This window comes from Leucopleurus acutus (genome assembly GCF_964270905.1).
Source record: "Leucopleurus acutus genome assembly, chromosome: 4".
Classification (NCBI taxonomy): domain Eukaryota; kingdom Metazoa; phylum Chordata; class Mammalia; order Artiodactyla; family Delphinidae; genus Leucopleurus; species Leucopleurus acutus.
This window is the reverse complement of record NC_139146.1, coordinates 73786197-73811767: the sequence shown is the minus strand read 5'-3', so window position 1 is coordinate 73811767 and position 25571 is coordinate 73786197. Positions and strand designations below refer to the sequence as shown.

The following is a 25571-nucleotide window of genomic DNA, read 5'->3' as shown; positions in this document are numbered from 1 at the left end:
TGCACAAACACGTGGGAGGGCAGGAAGGCAGGGTGGCTGTTTCTGGGCCAGAAATCTTTCACTACTGGTGGAGAAGCATAAGAGCTGCCAGGCTTATTTGGAGGATGGGCAAGACCATCTCTCAGTTATCTACATGCATGAAACTACTCCAGTTCTTCCCTTAGAAGTGAAAGGGACAAAATTCAGTTGGGAACAAAATACCTTCCCCAAAGGTCCTCCAACATTAACCTTCTGGACAAAATATGAACTGGAATATAAATATTAATAAGTGAGATTGAGAGCTACCATTAGTAGCATAAGTTTAGAACGTAAGTTCAGAAAATCAAGTTCAGTTATTTTGAAAGGTTGCAGTTTACTTATATTGCTTTTGGCTTCATTGTTTTTTTTTTTTTTTTAAGAATTCAACCTGTCTCAACTGTTATGAAGAGCAACAAGGAGGAAGACCCTTCTTCCTCATCCTCCATCCCCACATGCTCAGACCAAAGAGACTGGGTAGCTATACGGCTAGACAATCAAAATGCCTAGGGGCCTCTGCACAATGCGGTTTGGGATTTGAATCTGAAAGAAAGGGCTCCCACAGAGATGCCCAGAGAAGGCCCGTTAAGAGCATCTGGAGCTGAATTTCCACCGAGGGACCTTCATTCCTACGGGACCCCATCTGGGATTCAAAGTTCCGCTTGAGAGAGGAAGGGCTCGGCTGCTGACTTGGCGCTGTCCTGACCCACGAGCTACTCACTGGGAGCCACCAACTTCAGCTCTCGGCTCTCCACCCCGAGGAGATTCTTAGCCAGGCATCGTACTGCAATGGTCTCCTCCACCTTGGCGAATGTCACTTGGCCCTCCACCATGCTCCTGTCTCGGGGGTGGACCTCCGTGATGATGTTTGAGACATTGTTGGCCAAAATCGTCCATGAAGTTTCGTTATTACATCTGGAGACGGAGAAAAAGGGTATAGGTATAGAGCCAATTACGGGGAGTCATGGGGGTGGGTGGAGCAGTGAGAATCATCTAAGACGGCAGGCAGCCCTGACTTTGTCTGCATTTGGGGGGCTACAGGTCGATTTTCTTATTTTATGTGCAGATTAACATTCAACACCTTGTTCTCCAAGAGAGAATAAGCTACATGTGGGTATTTAAAAGTTAACTGGTTATGAGGACAAGGCAGAGATAAACAAGTTCAATCCAACAGAACAACCCATCCCAAGCCTTGAACCCATGAGCAACCTGGACTTCAAGAACTTAACTATCCCAACGTCCCGCCCCTCCGAAAAGGCCTGCTGCCCTCCCTTCTCTCCACCCACACTGTGAGGACCCCCTCAGGTGTCACTAGGGTTAGACCTCGACACCAGCTCCAGTCTGGATCCAAGTCTGCCGCCTTGTGGCCTGCGGGGGGCGTAGGTCTAAGAGTCTTCGTCTCCAGGAGAAGCAACGAGGCTTCTGAGCACAGCAGTCACTACAGGTGGGAGTGCAAATGTGCTGCTCACGTGCCCGCCGGAGAAGGGTGAGGGGTGGGGGCTGAAGGAGGGACGGGTACCTTAACTCCCGCCACAGAGCAGGTAGTGAGAAGTCACCTGGGCAGTACCTTCATTTATTTTCACGTACCAGTCTAACCACCAAATAACATTCACCACAGATGAAATGTGAGATGAAACTGTGGGCCAGGGTAGTAAAAATCCTCTTACAGCAGTTCTTTAGATTCATGCTCTTTTCAGATTAGAGACCCTTTGAGAATCTGCTGAAAGCTGTCGACCTTCTTACAGCTACTCAAGAACACAGAAGTGCACCTGCGTGCATGCACGCCTGCATGCACACACACGCGAGGTCCATGTTTGGAACCCTATCTTGCAGTTTATGAGACTCAGGCCAAATAAGAATCACCAACACAAAAACAAGGGCCAGCAAAAGAAGTAAAATGCACTTGAGGTCCTTTGTCCCAAGGAAGAAACATTCTGACCACAAATGGAAAGGGAAGGTGTGATTTCCATACTTCTTAATATCCTTGCAAATCAGCCACTCAATATCAGGAAGAGGGGTTCCTTCAGCTGTGCATCTCACTGTCTGGCCCCCATTAGAGCCATGGTGGTCGTCGACCAAGTCCAGAATGGATGACGGAACTGCAAGAGGTGAAAAGAAATCAGAATTGAATTGGTTCGTGTCCCAGAACTTCTGGGAATTACGAAGTGGAATTCCAAGAGTTCAGAACTTGTCCGCGTGACGTTCAAACCTACAAATCAAGCAGCCACTGAGTCACGTGCACAGTTAACACTCCAGCTTGGACAGATCCACTTGGGTAAGAGCATGGTCACATTTTCAGTGATTTGGCATTTATGCCCCGTGGTGTTTTAAATCCTCAGTGAAGAAAGCAAAAAGCCCCTGTGGTTATTTGGCTTGAAAGGCAAGAAGGCTCTTAAAATTATCTTATAGCTTGGGAATCATCTAATGGATTCATCTAAAGCAGCATTTACCAAAGTGCATCTACGGGGTATTATTAGGTTTTAAAGATGTTTTTGCAACCTGGGATCAAATAATTTAGAAATATGCTGAGACTTGTATCATAAGATTGACTGTGAGGGCCAAATGAGCCCACCTAAGACAGTATGTGGCCCAAGGTAGGTGAGTAGGTTCTGAACCAGGATGTAAAGACTTGGGCACTCCTTTCTGGGAAGGGCCACTGTACGAGGTCTACAAGGAAAGCAAAGCAAAAAGGCCAAACACTCTGGAACAATCTAAGGTCATCCAGACCAAAAAGCATCATGTCACTCTTCCCAGACCACATTGAGAAGCAGATGGTAAGGAAGCTAGTGGAGCCTAGGAATTCCCAAATGATTCCAGACTAGCCTGGAACCTCCCAGAATGATGTGGATTTGTAAGTCCAACAAAGCTATCCCTGACATGTGACATCTACAGTCCCTGCTTCTCCCCTAAAAGGGCTGCTTTTCCCTCCGCGACCTGGGGGAAAAGTGCCAGGCTCTCCTCGGCAGACTCTCAGTCACGTATCCACTGAGCTGGCATTATCTTTATACGGCCCTTACATACCTTGAGTTAAGAGTTCAAAAGTATAGCTCTTCACATCGTCTTCATTTTGAACTACAATAGTATAATGGCCGCTGTCTTCTTCCTTAGCTCGGATCAACTTTAATTTGCTTCGATACCTTGAAAGTAAAGGACTTTGTTTCAGCAAGCTGTAGCCAAATAAATTCTAATCATTAAGTAATAACCATATTCAATTCGCATTTTGTTTTTTGTAAAAAAGTAAAAACATCTTTTTTTCTTGTCCATATCATCGCTTTTCTGGGATTTTTGATACACTTTCTACGCACTGAAGGTCTGAGTCATAGACACTTAATTCTTAAACATAAGACGGGACAACCTGAGACGAGCAATGGCTTATGTGGCTACAAGAGCTCTGCTAAGGCCAGACTTCTAAATGGGAATAAACCCACCAACTTTCCTTTTTTTTTTTAACCCTTGATTTTTACCTTCTAAAAAAATACTTGCTTCCCCTAAATATTCATCATTTGAGTGAGTAGCCAAACAATGGAACATCCTTGGAAGAAAGAACGAGGACACTGTCTCTGTATCGATACGAAGAGGTCACTAGGGTATAAAATTCCTGCTTGCTTGTATCTGCTTTAAGAAACTCTGGAAGGTTTCATAAGAACCTAACAAAACTAACAAAAGTATTCCCCTGGGGGTGGAGAGGAGGGGGTACGGAGGAACATGAGGACAGGAGTGGAATAAAGTTTCTTACAATGCACTGTCTTTAGGCTTGAATGATTTTAAAGCACAGGATTCATCTTAAAAAATAAATAAATTAGAGAAACATAGTCCTTCATACTTCACTAATGGGAAGTTTCTCCAAAAGGTTTCTTACACGTACAATAAATGACATTTGGCCATGAGTGTGTGTGTGCGTGCACGTGTGTGTGCGTGCATCTATAAAGTAATGGCCCATTTGGCTGTCATTAACAAAACAGCACAGTGTGATAGGCTTCCCTGGTGGCGCAATGGTTAAGAACCTGCCTGCCAAGGCAGGGAACATGGGTTCGAGCCCTGGTCTGGGAAGATCCCACATGCCACAGAGCAACTAAGCCTGCGCGCCACAACTACTGAGCCTGCACTCTAGAGCCCATGAGCCACAACTGCTGAGCCCTCGTGCCTAGAGCCCGTGCTCCACAACGAAGAGCAGCCCCCGCTCGCCGCAACTAGAGAAAGCCCGTGCACAGCAACAAAGACCCAACACAGCCAAAAATAAAAATAAATAAACAAATTTATAATTGAAAAAAAAAACAGTACAGTGTGGAACTGTGAGTGAAAGGAAGGTGGAGTGAGAGGAAGAGCACTGGTCATGAAGGGAGGAGATCTGGGGCATGACTGAACTTCTCCATGCCTCAGGTTCCTTATGTGTAGCATTGGAAAGCTGTATGCAAGTGTCATTTTGAGAATTAATTACATGAAATAATCTTAAAGCATTTCACAGGCTCCAAAATACCCTGCTAATGCAGAGTCTTCTAGCCCAAGACGCTAGGTGCTGGGACCTGTGAAGGGAGCATGCTGGGCTGGCTTTCCCTCGGCCACACCACCCTGGACACACTCTGGAATGGACTTCCTTAGAGTCCCCTTAGCGACCCTGGCTGCCAACGACCAGACAGTCTTTTGTCGTTCATTTTCTGCACTCGTTCGGCCAAGGAAGCTGGTGGATCCACTAGTTTGTTTGGGGTTTTTTTGGTTTTATTTATTTATTTATTTTTGGCTCTGTTGGGTCTCCGTTGCTATGCGTGGGCTTCCTCTAGTTGCGGCGGGCGGGGGCTACTCTTCATTGCGGTGCGCAGGCTTCTCATTGGGGTGGCTTCTCTTGTTGCAGAGCACAGGCTCTAGGCACACGGGTTCAGTGGTTGTGGCTTGCAGGTTCTAGAGCACAGGCTCAGTAGTTGTGGCGCACAGGCTTAGTTGCTCCGCAGCATGTGGGATCTTCCCGGACCAGGGCTTGAACCCGTATCCCTGCATTGGCAGGCGGATTCTTAACCACTGTGCCATCAGGGAAGCCCGGATCCACTAGTTTTAAGTAAGCCAGACACCCCTCCATCATATGCATCCTATGTTCCCTTGCCCTTCATGGGGATCAGATGTGCTGGAGGAACTCTCGAAGCACCTGAACAGGCCGCTCTCCTGGACCACTCAGCTGACGACCGCTACCTGGCCGTCGCTATTGACTGTAGCTCGCAGACAGCGCTCAGACGGGTGTCTCAAGTGTTGGCTGTGCCAGGATCACCCTATTCTTCTCTGGCCTCACAGCCTAGTGGAAAGTTGGGCACTGCGCACCTCTTTGTGCACCTCCATTTCGTGTCATCAGAAAGCCTTTCAGATTCAGTATCCCACTTCTTTTTCCATCACTGTTCCACAGAGGTTTCCACGTCCATTTTCCCAGATGTCGCTTCTCAATTACACGTGGAATTTAGTTCAGAAAGAAGAAAGCAAATCCTGAGGTTAAGCGAACTGATGAGAGAGGGGTTCTGTCTTCTCTTCTTCCCTGAAGGCTTGAAATAGAGGACTGTGTCTCCCTGGGATGGTTTCTGACAAAGGTGCAGGGCTGGATTAGCTGAGCCCTTCAAGAGGTACCTTCTACTCCTAAATTCTAATCAGAGCTTAAAACTGCAAGAGACCTCAAAATATCATCTGGTCCAGTTCCTTGCCTTGAAGGACACAAGGTATTATGAACCCTACATTATAGATGGGAAAACTGAGGCTGAGGGGTGACTTACCCAAAACTCCACCACTGGTTAAGAGATGACAGCAGTCTCCCGACTCCTCAGAGGGCAGGGATCTAAACTATTCACTGTGTGTCTTCTCCTAACCACAGTTAACCAGACACTACTCTTATTTCCCATGGAGGCCTCACTGGGGCAAATGCGTTTCAAATGAAGCCAGCAACGTTTTGTTTCATGTAGGTTTATGTGCTAATTGCCCTGGAACTGTAATCACCATAGAAGTGGGTCCAATTTTACTTTCTTTCCTCCATCCCTTGCTGAATCCAGGAACGTATCTTTCATTGGGAGCAGAGATTTTCAGTTCTTCTTTCTCTCGTTTGATCATAAACTTACCAACACACTATTATTGCATTGCAATGTTATCGGAAGAGGTACTTGATTTCCACTATCTCCTATTTCTGACTGCTAAATTTTCTATATGGACTCTTGGTTTGGGTTGTAAGACAAGCACAAGCGTCAGTCTATCTAGGAATACACACAATAAAAAGAAAAGGCATACTCAGGAAGGGTGTTTCTTTACCTTATTTCCTGAATCTTTTCTATGTCAGTGGTGATCTCCGTGAGATTCTCAATCAGAGTCAGGTTGTCCTTGAGCCAGGCTATCCTGGGAGGGGGGTAGGCCTGCACGTCCACCACAAAATGTTTGACTTCATGCAGGTTGACGGCTTCCAACGGGCTGAAGTTGGGTTTGATTTCAATAAACCCTTTCTCTGTACAGGGAAAAGTTTCCGTTAAACAACGCTTACTGCATAGTGGATCCCCGAGCAGCACAGTCGGTGGACATTTTGGAAAGCAGAATGTACCGTGCACAGAGATGGTGACTTTCTTCATTTCTTTGACCTCCTTGGTGGCCTGGCGGGCAGCACATTCGTAATCTCCACTATCTTTCACCGTGGCCTCAGGGACCATCAGAGTGTACACCAACTTGATGGACGGGACCTTGGTCTCCTCCAGCATTGTGAGGCCTTTGCCTTTCTACAGAAAAAGGGGAGGAGAACCGACTTTAACAAGCTAGCTCCTAAGAGTGAAGCCTCACGTAGGCTACGGACCCTGGGAGATAATGGCGCACCGGTATGGGTTCGCGGACTGTAACAAGGGTACCACCCTGGTGGGGATGTCATGCGGGAGGCCGCTCTCGTGTGAGCCCAGGAGCTACGCGAGAAATCTCGGTACTTTCCCCTCAATTCTGCTGTGAACTTAAAACTGCCCTAAAAAATAAAGTCTAATTGAAAAAAAGGGTTTTTTCAAGCTCACTCCTTTGAAAATCCTGTTTTAAAAAGATATTTAATGACATAGGAAGGTGTCTGTGCTCTACTGCCCCAGGAAAAATACATAACAAAGTACTATTTAAAGTATAGTAGCTATTAATTATTACATTTATAAAGTATTTAAAGGATTTATCTCCCTAAAATTATAATGGAGGTGTTCTGGGAAGTGACTTTTCCTCTGTTTCTCTAAATTTTATGAAGTTACAACAATAAGCCTACGTTATTTTTAATATCAAACAAAAATATGATTCATAAACCAAGACTTTGATTATATATTTGGGGCCAAACAGCACATAGTTTGGTTTCGAGGGGAAAAAATATTTTATCTCCAATAAATGAAATGTTTCTGTTTTAAGGATTAAAGGCAATCAGGTATGAACAGAAAAATCAGATAGCTTTACATTTCAGCAAAGATAGATATATATATATATATCTATATATATAGATATATATATATATATATAGGTCTATGAATGTCTCTTCAAAACATGAGGTTTATAAGGCAATATGTGAAAATGCCCAACTTCCAATCAGACGCCCTGGAGAGAAAGGAAAGGGGCAGCAAAAGCATGGGGGAGAGAAATGGATAAAAGAAGAGACACTATAAAATGCCAAAAAAAAAGAGCAAGGAGCCGAAATTTGCAAACTAGGAGTGAAGGGGACAAAAAAGCATATATATACATATATGTTTTTTGTTCTCCATGAGGGCCCTGCATTCAATACTGTTAATTGTTTCTGCGTGGGACCATCATAGCCTTTCACAAGGGTTCATATACACTTACCACAATGCATTAGAATGAATGAGACCCGGGATTAACATATACGCACCGCTATATATAAAACAGGAAAACAACAAGGACCTACTGTATAGCACAGGGAACTATACTCAATATCTTATAATAACCTATAATGGAAAAGAATCTGAAAAAGAATATATGTATGTATAACTGAATCCGTTTACTGTACACGAAACTAACACCACATTGTAAATTAACTATACTTCAATTAAAAAAAAAAACCAGAATGAATGAGACCCTGTGTGTAAATCCCCAGGGATGAGAGATGGCATGGTGGCTCCCCTTCCCCGCTTCCATCTCCATTCCTCCCTCCTTCTCCCTCTTTCTGTACATGGGTCAGCTTTTAACAGAGTGCTTGGGATTTGGCAAACATCATGAAATCTTTGTTGAATGACTCGAGTTATGCCTGTTCACTGAAGAAAACCAGGCAAAGAAAGACCAGGCATGCAGGAGGCAGAAGTGTCATGGGTGTCCACAAAGCAGAAATAGAAGGGGGCAGACAACCAACATTATCAAATGCCTCAAAACCCAAAGGTATGAGAGCCAAGAAAAGGAGAATTCATGACTCTGTCAGCAATCAGCAAATTTTAAAATCCATTCTCTTTTTAATTCTTTTGGTTGTTATCTTGTAGCCATAGAACCTTCCGGTTTCTTTCATACTTATGAGAAAAAGGGCTCAGTGTGAAGTATCTATGATTCTGTCCAGCTGTCATCATCTCAGACTCTCCCATTGCTCCAAGAGCCATGAAGCCATCTGGTCAGTGAGCAGCTTAGAGATGGGAAGCTGGGGTCTAGAGGAGGTCAATGTCGTGCCCCATCAGCGATGGGTCTTTGGACCCCTCCTGTACTCCATTCCATGCCACCAGGGGCCGTGAGGGTACCTACCACTTGTCCAGGGTAAGTCCACTGAAGGTCCACAACCTCATTGTTAAAGACGGCGCAGGTGACCACAATCGATTCCCCTGCCTTATAGACAGTTTTAAGAGCTTCCATTTCCAGATCAAGTTCTGATGTTGCTATTTAAAAAAACAACAAACACAAGGACCTAAATATCCACAGTATAGTTAGGATCTTATAAGGTTTGGGCTTTTTTAAGATGACCCTGAACGATAATTTGCAAACCACCTTGATCAAGACAAAATATTGAAAATCTCAGAAACCTTGATTTGCGTTGACATACATAATTTGGCACAAAATAAGACACACACACACACACACACACACATGCAGAACAATAACAATAGTAAAAATAAACTCCAATTAAACAGAAGACATTTGAATCCGCAAGCATTTGGGTTAATTTGGGTTAATTACGACTGCAGCCGCCTTTACTGATGGATCTACTCAGTCTTTACTGACCTGCGCTCCCCTATAGGCACTAGTTTCCACCCCACCACTCATTCTCCTCTCCCACTCCGCTCCCCAGGTATTCTCAGCACTTCGAGAACCTAGCACGGAGCTGGGCATAAAAGAAGCCCTTCACAGAAGTTCAATGGCACACTCTTGCTAACGCCACACCTACACGTAAGCATTCGATAGATCTGTTGCCCCCCAAGCATGGTTTATCCTTTCCCATTTGCATTAACCACTCGCATCAAAGGGATGAAGTCGACAACCACCAGCTTTTCTCAAAATCAAAATCACTTTTCTTAAGTTACTAAAATTAACCTAGGGGTCCGACCCTCACAGGTGTGTGTTTGTTGTTAGGGCCTTTGTAGTCAGGAATGTGACTAAACAGTAAGAGGCTTATGCAAGAAAAGAATTCCTTTGAGTATTTTGAAGTCAACTGATGAAACACAAAATCTTCCAGGGGTAGGAAAGCTTTTGCCTTTGGTATTGCTAAGCTTCGTACTGTTACAGCCACAGAAGTCAGCTTAACATTGTACGGTAAAGGTGGGATCCTAAGTTCCCATATCAGAATTTGGGCTCTCCCATCACCAGGGACTAAGATCAAGGGGAAAAAAAGCTACATGCATCTGACTGTTTTGCCTGTAACTCTTATTTTAAGAAGGAGGGGGCTTCCCTGGTGGCGCAGTGGTTGAGAGTCCGCCTGCCGATGCAGGGGACATGGGTTCGTGCCCTGGTCCGGGAAGATCCCACATGCCGTGGAGCGGCTGGGCCCGTGAGCCATGGCCGCTGAGCCTGCGCGTCCGGAGCCTGTGCTCCACAACGGGAGAGGCCACAGCAGTGAGAGGCCCGCGTACTGCAAAAAAAAAAAAGGGGGGGGGGGGAGGGCACAAGTACCTTTTAAAGCATAAACATTGAATGGGATCGTCTGGAACTTCTTCCCCCTGACGGTGGCCTCGCAGATATAGGGTCCGACAGTGAAGGTTCCATTAAAGCCTTGTCTGCTGTCATAGGAGGCGTGCACCACCCCGTCACTGCTGAGTAAAATCACTGGCGTCTCAGGATCAGTCGTTCGACAAGGGATGATGGCAGAATCATCGTCCTCCACGATGACCAAGTAATCTGTCATTCCTAGAGGTACGAAGGCCACATCTGGGTCTGAGGTTTGAAAAAGAAAGAAAAACATGTTAGGGATTAATTTCATCTTTACACATATATGCAGAAAAATTATTCCTTTGCCATTAATCAAATTCAAAGGTATGAATTTTACCTTCACACATATATATAGAAGTGTCACCCCACTGACATTAATCATCATAAAAGCTAGAAGGTTCATACTTCTTAAAGTATGAACAATACCAAATTGCCTATACCCTCATAAAAAATACTGATGCTAGGGCTTCCCTGGTGGCGCAGTGGTTGGGAGTCCGCCTGCCGATGCAGGGGACGCGGGTTCGTGCCCCGGTCTGGGAAGATCCCACATGCCGCGGAGCGGCTGGGCCCGTGAGCCATGGCCGCTGAGCCTGCACGTCCGGAGCCTGTGCTCCGCAACAGGAGAGGCCACAACAGGAGAGGCCACAACAGTGAGAGGCTTGCGTACCGCAAAAAAAAAAAAAAAAAAAATACTGATGATAAATATAAATATTAGTCAGGAATTGAGGTAAAAATTTAAACAACTACTAAAAACAACAAAAAATGGACAACAAAATAATCAGGTCTGTTCAAAACATGAGAAAATACTTATAATTTTTAAATTATGCAATGCTTTTGACAATGCTTATGGCCTATAGTCAGTATTATTGAAAAGTAGTACAGAAACCTACCTATCAAAAAAAATGACTCTCAAATAATAAATAAAACGTATAATCCCATAGCTTGAGAATTTCCTTTTCAAAAGAAAACCAGCTACTTAAGCTGCTATAGTAAGAAGTACTGAGCGTCTCAAGCATCAGTTTCGCAAAGGATGTGCAACTCTTCATAATAGCAAACAAGATCTCTGACAATGCAGGGCCTACCCAGATGATGTTTGTGCTAGGGCAAGGGAGGAACAAGAAGAACCTTTGGACTGGGAGTTCCCTGGTGGTCCAGTGGTTAGAACTCCGCACTCTCACTGCCAAGGGCCCAGGGTTCGATCCCTGGTCGGGGAACTAAAATCCCGGAAGCTGCACAGTGCAGCCAGAAAAAAAAAAAAGAAGAATCATCTTTGGGCAATCTTAGGCAGATCAAAACTCCAAGACCCAGGGACCATTAACAAACCTACCTTCCTACCATTGCCTTCACAACGGGAGGGGGGGGTGGTATTTATGGTGGGAATGACAGGTGACATTCTAAATACCTACTCTTTTTGAAACAATTTTTTTTGAGTGGTAGGAAGGGAGGCTGATACAGATAAGAGTGTCAGAACAGAAGTGAAGAGGGTCTAGATCCATGGAGCACCCACAGTTAACAGAAGGCAGGAAAAGGAGCCAATTTTAAAAACTTGAAAAGACAGAAAGGTATGAAGATACACTTCTGAAACCCCCTTACTCTACCTCTGCTAAAGTGACACGGATGGCAAGAGCTGTAAGTGGTTTATATGTTTATTTGAAACTAACTACTCTGGCTGTATTCCTCTTTAATTCACCCATCTATATATTACAACTGCCATGACTTGAATTTGTGTTTAGAGTTCCAAATTCTTGAACTCTGTTAGCAAAGACTCCAGCAAAGTTAATTAAGCTGCAAGTTAATTTCAGGTTAAAATATACAGTGTGATATCCATTACACATCAGCCAGAGCTTCCTTTAAAATGCAAGTCTCCCCTACCATCATGCGTTACCTATGCAATGTTTAAATAACATGGTGGTCCTTCTTTTAACAACTGTCCTTGGAAGAAGCCAATATATACAGATACAGATATAGATACAGGTACAGATATAGATATAGGTACAGATACAGACATAGATCATTACAAAGGAGTACCCAGGCAATGCTAGGAGGGTGGCAGACCAAATGCATCTCAAGCTCATGGCTAAGGCGAGTTAATGAGGGTGGCTGCTGTGGGAAAGCACCACACCTTCCTCCAGAAACAGGGCCTGGCTCTAAAATCCATCACAACCCTAGGCCATGCCCTCCAGAGATGCTTCCAGACAATGACTGTGTGGAACAGGGGTTCCTTAGGCTGGAGGACTCCCCAGCTTTCTTTGCCCAGAGGTCTAGGACTCATCTACCCCACCTTCCTACCCACTGTCCTTCATTCAGGGTCACCCTTACAATGCAGGCAGACAGCTCTCCCAGCCTCTGCTGGATCCCTCCCCATTTTCTCTCATAAGCCTCTCTCCTAGTAAAACCCTTACATACTTAATCCCACCTTACTCCTATCCTGGCACGTGTGTCTTGGATGACGAGAGACAACATCAACCTGAACTTTTATTAAAAAGAAAAAAAAATATTCTAACTCATCAAGAGTAAATACAGGCACACCTCGGTGTACTGCGCTTTGCTTTACTGCGCTTCGCAGATCCTGAATTTGTTACAAATCGGAGGTTTGTGGCAATGCTGCATCAAGAAAATCTATCAGGGGCTCCCCTGGTGGCGCAGTGGTTGAGAGTCCGCCTGCCGATGCAGGGGACGTGGGTTCGTACCGTGGTCCGGGAAGATCCCACATGCCGCGGAGCGGCTGGGCCCGTGAGCCATGGCCGCTGAGCCTGCGCGTCCGGAGCCTGTGCTCCGCAGCAGGAGAGGCCACAACAGTGAGAGGCCCGCGTACCGCAAAAAAAAAAAAAAAAAAAAAAAAAGAAAATCTATCAGTGCCATTTTTTCCAACAGCATTCCCTCAGTCCGTGTCTCTGTGTCACATATTAGTAATTCTTGTTAATATTTCAAACTTTTTCATTGTTATTATCTTTGTTACAGTGATCTGTGATCAGTGATATTTGATGTTACTATTGCAAAAAGATTACAACTCACTGAAGGTTGAGACGATGGTGTTTCTAGCAGTAAAATATTTTAACCTTACAGTACGTACGTTGTTTTTTTAAGACATAATGCTATTGCACACCTAATAGGCTGCAGTACAATTCAAACATAACTTTTATATCCACTGGAAAACCAAAAAAAAATTTGTGTGACTCGCTTTATTGTGATATTGGCTTTAATGAGGGGGTCAGGAGCTAAATCTGTAACATCTCCAAGGTACGCCTGTATATGTTTTATTGAATTTAAGAAATAGCATGGTTATTTGGAAACTATTCTAATGACTATGGGCAAGTCCATGATAAGGCCTACCTAATTACTTTGTGGCCCCAGCACTTAGCAGTGCCTGTCACACAAAGCATACACAGTAAATATTTGTTGAACTCGATCAAACTGAATAGAAATGAGTACATTTCAGACATTCTGCACAATGCCAATAAAAGATGCCACAATGACAATGATTTTCAAAACTTAATACAGTTCCAAAATATTAACTGAATATTTCTAGATGCCGGCATGACAAATGATCTTGATTTAAGTTTGTGTGTTCGCCTATAGTTTTCGAATTTTCTCCGATGAAAATTTATGATTTTTATACTTATAAAAAACTCTCATACAATCAACAGGAGAGATGGGACGACGATAAGCTTGGTCCAGGGGACCCAGGCAACTCACCTGGCACATAGATGTAAATGCGTCTGCCCTCGATCTCGCTTTCTTCCAACTGCGTGTGGTTGTAATAGCAAGTGTACAGCCCCGTGTGGGCCGCCGAGGCACTGACCACTTCCAGCACCGTCACAAAAAGGCCACTGTTGTTCTCCTCGTCCCTGATTTCCACATTGGGGTTCTCTTCTTCAGACATGGGGTACTGCCAGCTCACTTCACTCTCCCCAAAGCATCTCAGAGAAAAGGATGAATTCAGCTGGACAATCCTCTCGTTTTCATTGGGCAGGATGGAGGGTAATGAAAGCTGGCAGAGGATGAGGCTTGGCCCTGTAAAAGGAAACATGCTCTGAATAGGATGCAGGCCAAAAGGACGGTCTCACCCAGAGCAGCTTCTATGAACAATGACCATTTCTACGCAAAAATCCGCTAGCCTGGGTGCCCTTGAAAGGCCCCCCATTATAACAGCACCGCATCTGCTGAGAGCAGCAAATGCTCCTAAGGCCTCAATAGTCCCGCTAAGCACCCCTGGCTTCACCCCTCCAAACACTCCAATGGATAGAGGACGTCTGACTCCAACTCCATAGTTTAGACTCTTATGTGTGACCATGAAATATCCCAAGATAGTATAAGCTCAAGCACACGTGCATTCTTTACTGTGGACAGGGAACGCAGACAGTAAAGACACAAGGCAGATTCGTGCTCAAGAAGTACGCGTCTTCCGTTCCTCTCTACCCTCTGGCGTGCCTCCTCTCTAATGACTTCCAGAAACCAAAGCAGGAGGATGTGGATTTCAATTCAAAAAGAAGAGTCAAGCCCAAGAGCAAAAACGCCTAAGTTCATCTTAGAACCTAAAATGTCAGTCTAGCTGCTTCCTCTGTCTATAAAACTGGTAGAAGAGATGTTATGACTTAATTAATTATTCATTAATGTTCTCTAACCTTCCTCTGAGCCTGGTGTGGGAATCCCACCCGACTTCAGTATGTGTCCACTATGATTGATCACCTTTGTTAACAGGGAAGTGGTAAGTACACCTGGGTCACTATCCTGCAGGTGGGGAAGACCGAGTGGACTTCAGAACTCTTAAATCACTGACAGTACTTAGTTCTACCATATCCATCTAGATACGACCTAAAGAGACTAATAGACTTAAGTTAACTCCTCACATTAGAAAAACACTGGTGTCATGGTGAACATCCGCAATTTATAAATATCTGGATGAAAACTAAGAAAGTCCAATAAATATTTCAACAAATGGCCCCAGTGGCATCCCTCCTGTTGGAAGAGAGTTACTAAGCTTCCCCAAAAGTCAGTGTATTAATTCAATTTCAAGGCCAAAGGCGATTCTAAGATTTTGTAGCAATGAAAGCATCTTCCACCTAAGACAGGGATAACTTTAGACAGGTATGATTTTCTAGATGAGATTTTTCCATTATGTGTTCCCTTTGAGCATTCTTGAATTCCCCTGATCCACCTCTACTGGAAACCCATGTCCCAGGAGGTGGAGGAGGACGGTGGGCAAATTTAGACTATTATTCCTAACAATATTTCAACGCCATGACTACACACAGAAAGAACATTCTTTTTTGAACTGGAATTAGTGCAATACAGCAGAGAGAACTGAAGGTTTGTGGTCATTCTAGATAATGTCCCATAGGTTTCTACTTCTCTTTACTCTTTCGGACTGTTTGCAGTATGCACAGTATAGGTCGTATACCCGCAGAGCACAGAACTTAGGGGAAAAAAAGATTTCCCCTAGGACAATGAACTCAGATAGGCCTGTGATCCATACCTGTGACGAGACAGCCTAAGACCAGGAGTGCCCAATGGGAAGTCCCCATAGTTCTGGAAAACTGAAAAAGTCAAACAGAAACAATGTTAGTCAATAAAACAACCCGTGAGCCTAGTTCTCTTGGCGCTTTGCACTATGGAAAATGGGTTTTTTTTCTTTTTTTAGTTATTAAATTGCCTTTTTATTTATTTTTAAATTTAGTTTTATTATTTTTTTTATACAGCAGGTTCTTATTAGTCATCAATCTTATGTTAACAGCATCCTTTTAGTCAACAACATCCTGGGTTTTAAGATTCACAGTTAAAACAGGAAGATGCCTAAGAAGCAGAAATCAGATGGCCTTGTGCGGCCCCGAGATCATGACAGGAACCATCTGAAGCCCAAACCCTTTTTGATTGTCTGCAGCTTTCAAATTCCAAAAAGTCTGACTTTATTGTCTTGGAATATGTCCAAAAGTACAGAAGAACGGTTCCTCTTAAACCATTTAAATTAAGATTGCGAAAAACAAATAAACATGTATTTACTCAACTGCTAAACTTGAGCTGTTTTCACTCAAAATGCGTTGATTGGCTTCGTGTTTCGCTAACAGAAAATACTTGGTCACATCCTCGGCAACTTTTGGGAAAAGATGCTTAGGCTGCCAACAAATATCTTAATACTTAAGAGCCATTCTGGTATAGACGTTTTTACAAGTTGCACTAACCCAGTGTCACTTAGAGGATGTCATAGGCAGGCCTGTACCAGGCTCGGGCCTGGGCCCCCAGCCCAAGTTCTCCCAGGACCTGCTACATTCACAGTCAAGCTGAACAAGGCACAGAAAAGCCGAGGGCACAGGCATGGAAAGAGGATCCGTAAAGGAAGTGAAAAAGGGAGAGGAAGTGCGAGAGAAAAGTGTGGCTAAATTCTTGTGTTTCAGGGATGCAGTAAACCACGGGATAAAATTCAATGGATGATTCGTTCTCACACAGGTACCTGTACCTGCAAAAGCCAAGTTCTCCACCCTGATCTCCTGCAACAAATTCTAGGGAACGGAAGAGAAGTAGAGAGAGAGAGAGACTGAAACTGAATGTCCCTAAGACAAAACAGGGAAAAGCAGTGGGCAAGAAAGGGGGGATAAGGAAAATTAACGGAGGGAAAAATGAAAAGCAGGACCCATACTGCCCTGCAGTAAAACCACTGAAAAATCCATTCTGGTCCACCTCTGAAAAGGCCCCTCTCCTTTATCCTTTTCTTTCCATGCACACCCCACAAATTTTATTATCTCCCTCTTCACTTCCCACATGAAGTCATTGAGAAAGTGATCTCCCTGAAGTCGACCATGATGAGCTTCCAGGTATTGGGTCTGCGAAGCATCCGAGTTTCAATTAAAGAGGCTACGCGGAGGGGCCTGGGCAGGGGCACAAGCTTTAAGGCGACCCATAAAAATCACCTAAGCCTTGGCCTGGGAGGTACTGGGTCTCTGAGTCGCTCAAAACCCCAACTCATGCAACGGAAATGAGTTCATGGGACTTGATTTGGTCCATCACTGACTTTGATGTGTGTACAGGATTCCTAAGTAAGCTGTCTAAAAATCAAAACCAAAGAAGAAATTCACGTATGCCTGTGTTTAGCCCTTGTTTTCTTCTTTTTTTTTTTTCATTGCAGAGGATCCAGCTGATAATAGCCTAGTAGTTTTCGGTGGAGCACGAGAGCTTCGTCATGTATTCTTGCTTGGAAGCGGCAGCTGGTCTACCTGCAGACATCAGATTTCTGCCCTATTCAATTCTACCGGTTAAATGGAAGAGGAAGAAAGACAGAGTGAAACATGGAATGCTGGTAGCAGTGAGCGGGCTGGACAGGAATAAAATGATAATTCTGTTTTCTCCAAAGCGGGAACGAGAAACCAATATGTATGAAGCCAAAGTTGTCATGTGTATGCCATGTTTGTTAATAATAACCCTGTGAAATATCTGATTTTAAAAAGTGCCGCTGGTGGCTCAGAGAGGTTTAGCAAATGACCCAAAATCACACTGTTGGTGGTAAAGCCAGGATTGTAACACCGCGTCTGTGTAATGCAAACACCACGCTCTCTGCAATCCACCATATGTTCTCTCTCAAGGGAAGGTCAGTGTTTCAACCTTCTGTGCTCCCTCCACCCCCAACTATTTCCTAATGCAAACTGGGGCCCTGCTTTCCTCCTCTGCTCTCTGCCACAGTGAGAGCAGCACAATGTGCCGTGAACCCAAATGCAATTTGCACAATGCTAGCTGGCTGATGGCTTCCAAGGATCCTGGCGTGTGCCCAGGGATGCAGGGTCTCCTCACTGCCGCGGTGACGGGCACAGCGGGCCCCAGAGCCGGGCTGGAAAGACTGACTTACCACAATTAGCAGTAACGGGCCTGTGTGTTTGTACATATAAATATCAACCTCCCACTGATAATCCACTTAGCAAACTTCAAAGGAGCCCTCCAGAGCCAGCTTGATGTCTTGGGTTTTATCACATTTATATCCTGCATTCCTTCAGCTGGGCTTGCCAATGATGCATCTTTAAAGCATTCCCAAGCTTAAGAGAGGGGCTCACTGCTTTTACAGCGCAGGCTCTGACGAGCGTTTTGCCCCGGCCAGGCCTCACCATGTTTCCTTCTGTGCATCCAGATATGGGGGACCCGATGCCAGGGGAGGATTACTTACTGACATACAAAGTGGGCAATGAAAACAGGGCCTCGGAGCAAGCGATAACGATACAAATACTGAAAATCAACATGTGTTTGCTTATGATTTCGACCTCCCTTCTCTGATAAGAGTGGTTCCCTGGCTAGAAATCTAGGCATATTTGTGAAGTTTCGTGTCATTACTCGTCTGTAACTCAATTTACTCGTGAATAATTGCAGACTGTTAGCCCTACAGGGAGGTAATAGAAAACAACTGGAAAGAACGGAGGCTTCCCTTCCTATTGGCCCTGGAGTGAGAATCTCTAGGAGTCATGTTGCTATTTCCAGTGCTTTTCTACTCTGGGAGTAAATGTTCATCCTTAATCGGTAACCCCTATCCTAGAGCCCCTCCAAAAGTCGGACATGCAAATATCAGGAACTGAGGTTACAGATTCAGGGAAACACAGCGTGTTATGAGTCAGCAAGAATAAACCACTTTGCAAGGACGAACAGTGGATTTCATCCAAAAAACATTTTTTTTCATCATAATCATTTCTCTCATGCCAGCCGTGCGCTGAGACTTCAGTCTCAATCCTCTATACTCACAACTCGTTGCCACGGGTTAGAGAAACGACTGGAGAAAAGAGATCTCTTCCGTGTTCACTCTCAGACAAATGAGTGTGGTCTCTCCTCCCACCCCCCATTCTCTGGTCCTTCATTCCTTCTCTCAGAAGATATGATAGAAATGGCATTAGAGCAGGCTTTGATCCCACATCTGACACCTAGGCCACCTCTCTGAAGCTCAGTCTCTTCTGTAAACCAAGACTAACACCTGACTCGCTGGCTTCCCTTACTGCATTATTATAAAGACTAAATTCTATAGTGTAATTGAAAGGGCTTCAGAAACTGCAGCTGCTAGTTTTCATACTGCCTCTTTTTCTGCAGGCTCCAAAAATGTTTTAGATGAGAGGGACATCAGAGGGGCTACTGCAGCTTCTACTTACTGAGACCAGTCAGGCCCCAGAGGCCACTTGACTGGCCCTGTACCACCTGCGTAGTGGAGAACTGAATCTGAACTCGCATGTGGTGAAGCCTGGTGTAGTGATCAACACTGTTTCAAGTTGAACCAATATATACAGTCATGTAAACAGAGAAACAAATCTGTTTGCAGACACTATTCTTTCTCTTTAACAGGTTGCCATCTCTGTCCCTGCAAACAGAAGCAAAGAGCCATTAACTATGACTCTACAGTCAAAAACAACATGCTAAGCTAGAGAGTAAGCACAGGGCAAGCAATGCAAGGGCACTATTTCCAGAAGAGAGAGCATGGCATTCTACTCACAAAGCCAGAGAGCTGGCTTCCGGATCACCAGCTGCACAATGCATCCCGCTGCAGAGCCGCTGAATACTGAATTTCACCCCACCCTGGCATGACTAGAGGCCACAGAAGACTCTCTCACAGTCCCAAAAGTCACTGACGACCTCAAGATTCAGATTTCCGAGGTTCAGTTCATTTCAGCCCTCTTCGGTTAATTCTAACTGTGAAAATTACATGGGCTGCTTTTCCCCTGCGACAAATGTTCTTGCAACTTCAGCCCAGGCAATCCAAATGCTGGTCTACCCTGGTGGCAACTTCAGCGAGGGTGTGTTTACTGGGATCTGCACCTCACCAGAGCCTGTTTTACTGTTTTTATCTCCTTGAGTTCCATTAGACATTCCAGTGATGGGCGGGGGCTGGAGCATTTTTACATGGGAACATTTTATGGGACCGTCTGAGCTCATAAACCTTTCTGCTCTCCTGCACCAGATATTTGACCACAGGAGACTACAATGTCAACTTCCTTTTGATTGTCACCAAACTGGTGTGACACCTAATGGGACAACCTTAGGCGTAGCAGCTTGTAGTATACTTGATCTCACCAAGTCCCCAACACTAGGGCTTCACTGTAAAAGGAAATGCAAATAACCCACCTATCTTCTTCACAGGTCTGTTCTGATAATCAGATGTGGTAGGTCAGCACTTTGCTCATTAGGTAAATACAAAGGATTAACAACTAAGGCGAAAGACTACCCAGAAGTCCATAAAATAAATGCTGTCAGCCCAATGATTCTTGCAACTTCACAGAAGAAGAAAACTTGGTCCTACCGGGTGGAAAATGCATCTTCCTGGTGCCACGACTCGCTTAGAATATCCGCGAAGCCCATTCTCGCAAAGGGTCGTTGCAGTTCTCAAGTAAAACCAGCAGGTGGCAGTATTGGTCCAAGGGACAGGCAGTCCGGCTTAGATGCTGCTACAAGTTCTGTGCCAAAATGTCCCAAATCTTAACTTCCAATCTCTTATTTTATTGGGTTGTACATTTAGGTTTCGTGGTGACCTCAGCTCAAAGCCCGCAGAATAGAAACAGGAATAGGGTAACTGCCTGCGAAATGGCTTAAAGTTCCGCGGGGCCCCAAGAGAATTCGCTGAAGGCCAGACATCACCACCACCACCATCACCATCACCATCACCCCTGCCAGAGGGTCGGCCGGGGAGACTGAGCTTCGGGAGCCAGGAAAATGGCGCTGCCATCCCAGGTCGCAAAGGTTTAGAAAGTTCAGCAGGAAAAGCCACTCGGGAGGAGGTCGGGCGGTTCAGGGTTTTGTTTCGCCAACGCTCTCCCCACCTTGCAGTTTCCGCCCGCTCAGGGGAGGGAGACCACCTGGGCAGCGCCAGGTGGGGGTCCCGACGCCGTGGCCGGGCCCGCGCTGCCCAATCTGTTCGCATACCATTGTCACCCCTCGTAAAGCCCCCGGCGGGGGCCGCGACGGCCGCGCAGCCCGGGAACTACGGGCTGATTGGAAACGACTGCTCCCATTGCACAATAACGCAGGGTCGTAAAACAAACAGCAAGAGGCCGCCTGCGCGGCAGGAGAACTTTCGAGGGGCTTGACACCGACCCCCACCCAAGAGCGCCCAGGATTTTACATCCTCCGCTTCTCCCACATGTAATTACTATGACGCCCCTACCGTTATCCCCAAACCCGGAGACCTCCGCCCCTCTCGTCCACCCAGCGCCATCCGGGCACACAAAGTGCCCGCGAGGCGTCAATCTGAGGCCTCCAGGAGGGGGTAAGGTGACCGAGGTTAGTCTTCCCCTGGGTCTCAGCGCTGCGCTCCGACCCGGCGGCTGCGGGGACCGCCGGAGGCTGGCGGAGAGCCGGATTGCGAGCCGGACGCCCGCTAGAGGGCGCGGTAGCCCCGAGAATCTTACCCGGCTAGCTCCTCGCTCCGGCCGGCCGCTCTGGCTCCGGGTCCCCGACAGCGCAACGGAGACCGCTGCTCGCCCACCTTCGCCGGGGTGGTTCCGCGCTGGCACAGTCCGGCCTCCGGCCCCGCCACGCCCACACGAACACCGAGCGGGCCGCTCCCCCTCCCGCTGGTCCACGTTCTCGTCAGCTCAGTCACCCCGGCGCTTGGGGCAACGACCGCTCGCTCCCAGGTTTAGCGCCCGCGTCCGCCGCTGCGCCCCAGGCACGACGCTAGGCGTTTGCATTGTTTTCGGCTGAGACCTGAGAGGGGGCCGGACGGGGTGGAGGGAGAAGGACCGGGTGGGTTTAGGGTTACAGTCGCACGCTAGCGCCTCCTATGGGCCGGAAAGCGCCACGGCCGCGGACAGCTGCTCGCAGAGAAGGCCGCCGTGGCTGCGCCTCCTGCGCTTTTAAGAACCCAGCCTTTCCCCGGTGTCCCCCTTGCCCGACGCTCGCTCAGCCGCGGCTGCCCTGAGCACACAAGCGCCGCCTGCGCCTCTCGCTTCCCTTTCGCGGGGAAGGGGAAGACTGCTATAGGCGGGGAAGGAAGCACCCTGATTCCGAGGTCGTCCATCCCCTACAATCTACTTTTCCAACGGATCCCTGGCTCACTGTTCAGTTTAAAACAAAAGGAAATGCCACCAAGCCACTACAGCACAAGACAAGCACCGGCAGAGCCCGGACTAGAGTGTTGTGGGGAAAAGCAATTTGCCCCGACCCTGCCTCCCGCGCTCGAGGCAAGACCACAAACCTTACCCCCCGCCTCGCGTACCGCGCTGGCTGATGCTGCGCGCGGACCCCGTAAGACCAGACGCAAGGGAGGCTGAGAGCCGTACCTTTCGGCGACCGAGCAAGCTTTTAGCTTTCCCCCATGAATTGCCACTTTTCCATCAACAACATGTAACCCTATCGCAGCTCCCCGGAGGCCAGAGGGAGTCCCACCCACCGGGGTCTGCAGGAAGGCGCCGGTCACCACGTCCCCAGGATGCGTCCCGGCACTGCGCGCCGCCCACGGCCGGTCCCCAGGAGGCACAAAACGGGCCCGCCTCGGCGCCAGACGCGTTTGCAGCTGGGAAGCCCGGCCCGATGCCCCTCCCCCTACACCCCTCCCCAGTCCGTGCCCCCGGAGGAGAGCGGACCTGGGGCCGGGAGCCAAGGCTCCGTTTCGAGTCCCTCTCGGTCTAAAGGCTGGAGCAAGGGCCGAGGGGCAGCTGAGGGCTCCTTCCTGGTGCCTTCTCCCACCTCGTCTATCTCCCACTCGCCACCACCCCTCGCTCTTGGGACTCCAATCCTGGACCAGCTACACTTGGGTCAAACCAAAAGCAAGACTGTCCAAGAGCCCGAAGCAGGGACTCACTAGGGTGTCAGTGAGGCTGGTCGGGCCCTCGCCTGTCGGGGAGTGGAGGAAGGGCCCCCTTTACCGTAAGGACTGTGAAGAGGAGAAAGGCAAGAGAGAAAGAAAAGACGGAAGGGGAGCAAAGCAGCAGTACCAGAGCCTGGGTCGGTCAGATGGAGGTGGAGATTGGGGATGGGAGGGAATGTTAAAACCAGAGCCAGAGCGGAAACAAATGAGGTGCTCACGTCCCGGGGGCCCCTTCCTCCCCTCCAGCGGCCCCCGGGCTCGCCGGTCTCTGGGGTGTTAGTCCCGTGAGCTGTGCGGCTGGTTGTCGTGCCCCGTTTGCCCCGGATGTCTCTCCCTGCTCTAAAAACCTGCCTAGTTCTGTTCGAAGGCGACCGCGGCGAGGCGAGGCGGTCCAAAACGTTGAGCAATTCGGTTGCGGAGCCAAAAAGCCATTTCCCACACAGCGAAGCCAGGGGCTTTTCCAGGCGGCCGGGCCGGGCGCGGGGCAGTCCGGACCTGATAAGTGTCATTCACGCTCCCTCTCCAGCCCCAATCTGCCTCTCACCCTTGGAGATGGGCTGGGGGAGCAAAGGGTGGGGGTGGGGGGCCGCTCTGGCGGCGGGAGAGACAGCGAACCGACAGCCCCTCGCTTCCTCCACGGCTGAGACGCTTGGCCAGGCTACTGGCAGCTCCTTCACACCTGGCCAGGCGGCCGGGGTTCCTGGCCCCCTCAGACAGCGGTGCTCGGGTCAAGCCACACTCCCTCTCACTCTCAGCTGGCCGAGACCCTTTCCGACCTGAACCGCTGATCCCAGTTGTTTCCGAGCCAAGTGGACGCCGCCCGCTCCCCTGGCGCTGCCTGGAGAAGTTAATCTCACGTATAAAAGCCGATTTCCATGGGGATAGACGGTGGAAGAAGGAGGGGCGCGAGGAGAGAGCTCCGAGGCGGGCAGAGACTCTGGCCGGCGCAGGGAGTGGAATAGAAACAGGGACACTGGAGAGGGTGAAGCACGGGCGGCGAGTGCCACGCATCCCCGCGCGGAAAGGGGCATGCGAGGGGGGTGCAGGGTCCGGGTGCCCCGAGGGAGGTATTTCGCCTCCGATCTTCCTGTCTTACCTGGGAACCAAGTTTCTCCGTTACGAGTTGTCCCTAACTTCCCCCACAAGAAGTTCTCCACTTTTTTGGCGACCTTCCTTCTTTCCTTCCTGCGGCCGGGACTGGGCAGGAGCAGAGCCCCGGGCTTTGCATAAACGGTTCGACCGAGGAAGGGGGCGCGCAGAGATTGGTGGGGGTGGGGACCACCGCTCACAATGAGGGCCCCTTGGAGCGCAGTTCGAAATTCCTCAAATCCCAGTTGCTGGAATGCGAGGCGACGATGACTTCTTCACTCGGGGCCAAATGTGTTTGTCATTACTCCAGACCGCCTGCCTGCCTGCCCTGGCCGCCGTCGCCCCCGCGCTAGAGCGCGCAACCAGAGCGCACTGCGGGGCTGGCGCCCGCTCTCTCTTGCACTTCACTGATCCCACAAACCTCCGAGGAGCTCCCCAAACCTCGCCCAAATCCGCGCCCCCTCTGCTTGTCTCGAAGCCGCCAAGGCTGTGGTGAGTCTGGCCCCGGCTCGCACCGGGCGCAGCGTCGTCCAGTAATTACGCGCCCTGGGTCGGCGCCATGTGCAGCCGGCGGGCACCCAAGGTCCGGCCTTCTCCAGCCGAGCCTTTCACGCCTCCCCTCCCTTCAACCCCTTCCGCGCCCCGCTCCGCGCTCTTCTCTCCCCACCTCCCTCGGTCCACCGGCCGCGCTCCACACCACCCGCTACAGCGCTGTCGCGCCAAACTGCGGGCGAGGAATGAAAATAACTCGTTAAAAACCTGTCGCCTTCCAGGACCCAATGCCAGGAAGAGGGCAAACACCTCTGTCCCAACTCCCAGCAGTACTAGGTGCTAGTCCCAGTATACAGGAATACCACCCCCAATCCCAAAAGAAACCTCAAAAATGTAACCTTAAACAATTTCTTTGGGAGGCCATAGAGTTGTTAGAAAAACACTGCTTTTAAAAATAGGTCTGGAAAATGTGGTTTTTTTAAAATGCCTAGACTTTCGAACTCTATAGTTATCTTTCCTCCAAGTGAAGTTTATTCAAAATAAATTACTCTCTGGACACACAACTAGAATTCAACTCCAATTTTTTTTTTTCTGATCGCCCAAACTTTAAGTGAAGTTACTTCACTTCTTGTAGCCCAAAGGGCCTGATTAGGGACTTCTCTTAGAAACAAAAATCCTTTTTCTCCTCCCTTACCTTCTCCTCCTATGTCAATTCGCAAAGAAAATCCTACATATGGAGCAAAAAATGTGTCCACGGCCTTCAGTCCTCTCCTGTAGTCCCCTCCTCTGTTTCTCTCACTCTAGCTCCAACCGTAATGGGCTCAAAAACCGCGTTTTGTAATTGATTCAATGTTATAGTCCATCCTTCTAAAACTAATCATTTGCTCTAAGTAAATAGCTGTCAGGAAATGAAGGCCCCCCCTCCCCTCGGCCTCTTCAAAATAAGAGTTTCCCTCGAACTCCGTGCGCTCTGAATCTTCCAGCCCCCAGATTGCGCCTTCACTTTTCGCTCTTACGCAATCAGGGGGTCCAGCCCCAACCTCCAGACTTCGACAACAACTGGGGGGCGGGGAGAAGCAGACCAGATGGGGTGGGTGGGATGGAAGAGGGAGGTGTGGAT

General features: G+C 47.8%; 1 protein-coding gene across 2 annotated transcripts in view; it reads right to left on the bottom strand.

The window, feature by feature from the left end:
* The window catches only part of PDGFRA (platelet derived growth factor receptor alpha), a 43457-nt gene extending 18154 nt beyond the window's left edge, over window positions 1–25303 (bottom strand). Inside the window, exons 1-10 of one of the 2 annotated variants that reach the window (XM_082837550.1) lie at window positions 25146–25303; window positions 15590–15650; window positions 13810–14127; window positions 10078–10338; window positions 8719–8849; window positions 6572–6743; window positions 6289–6478; window positions 3037–3152; window positions 1988–2114; window positions 737–930 (exon numbers count right to left, since the gene is read on the bottom strand). In XM_082837550.1, the coding sequence (XP_082693676.1) occupies window positions 737–930; window positions 1988–2114; window positions 3037–3152; window positions 6289–6478; window positions 6572–6743; window positions 8719–8849; window positions 10078–10338; window positions 13810–14127; window positions 15590–15638 (1558 nt within the window). In that variant the 5' untranslated portion in view covers window positions 15639–15650; window positions 25146–25303. Of the gene's footprint in view, window positions 1–736; window positions 931–1987; window positions 2115–3036; window positions 3153–6288; window positions 6479–6571; window positions 6744–8718; window positions 8850–10077; window positions 10339–13809; window positions 14128–15589; window positions 15651–23966; window positions 24059–25145 lie in introns of those variants that run through there. The other variant, XM_082837551.1, reaches the window with a different exon arrangement.
* Window positions 25304–25571: the final 268 nt, after the last annotated feature.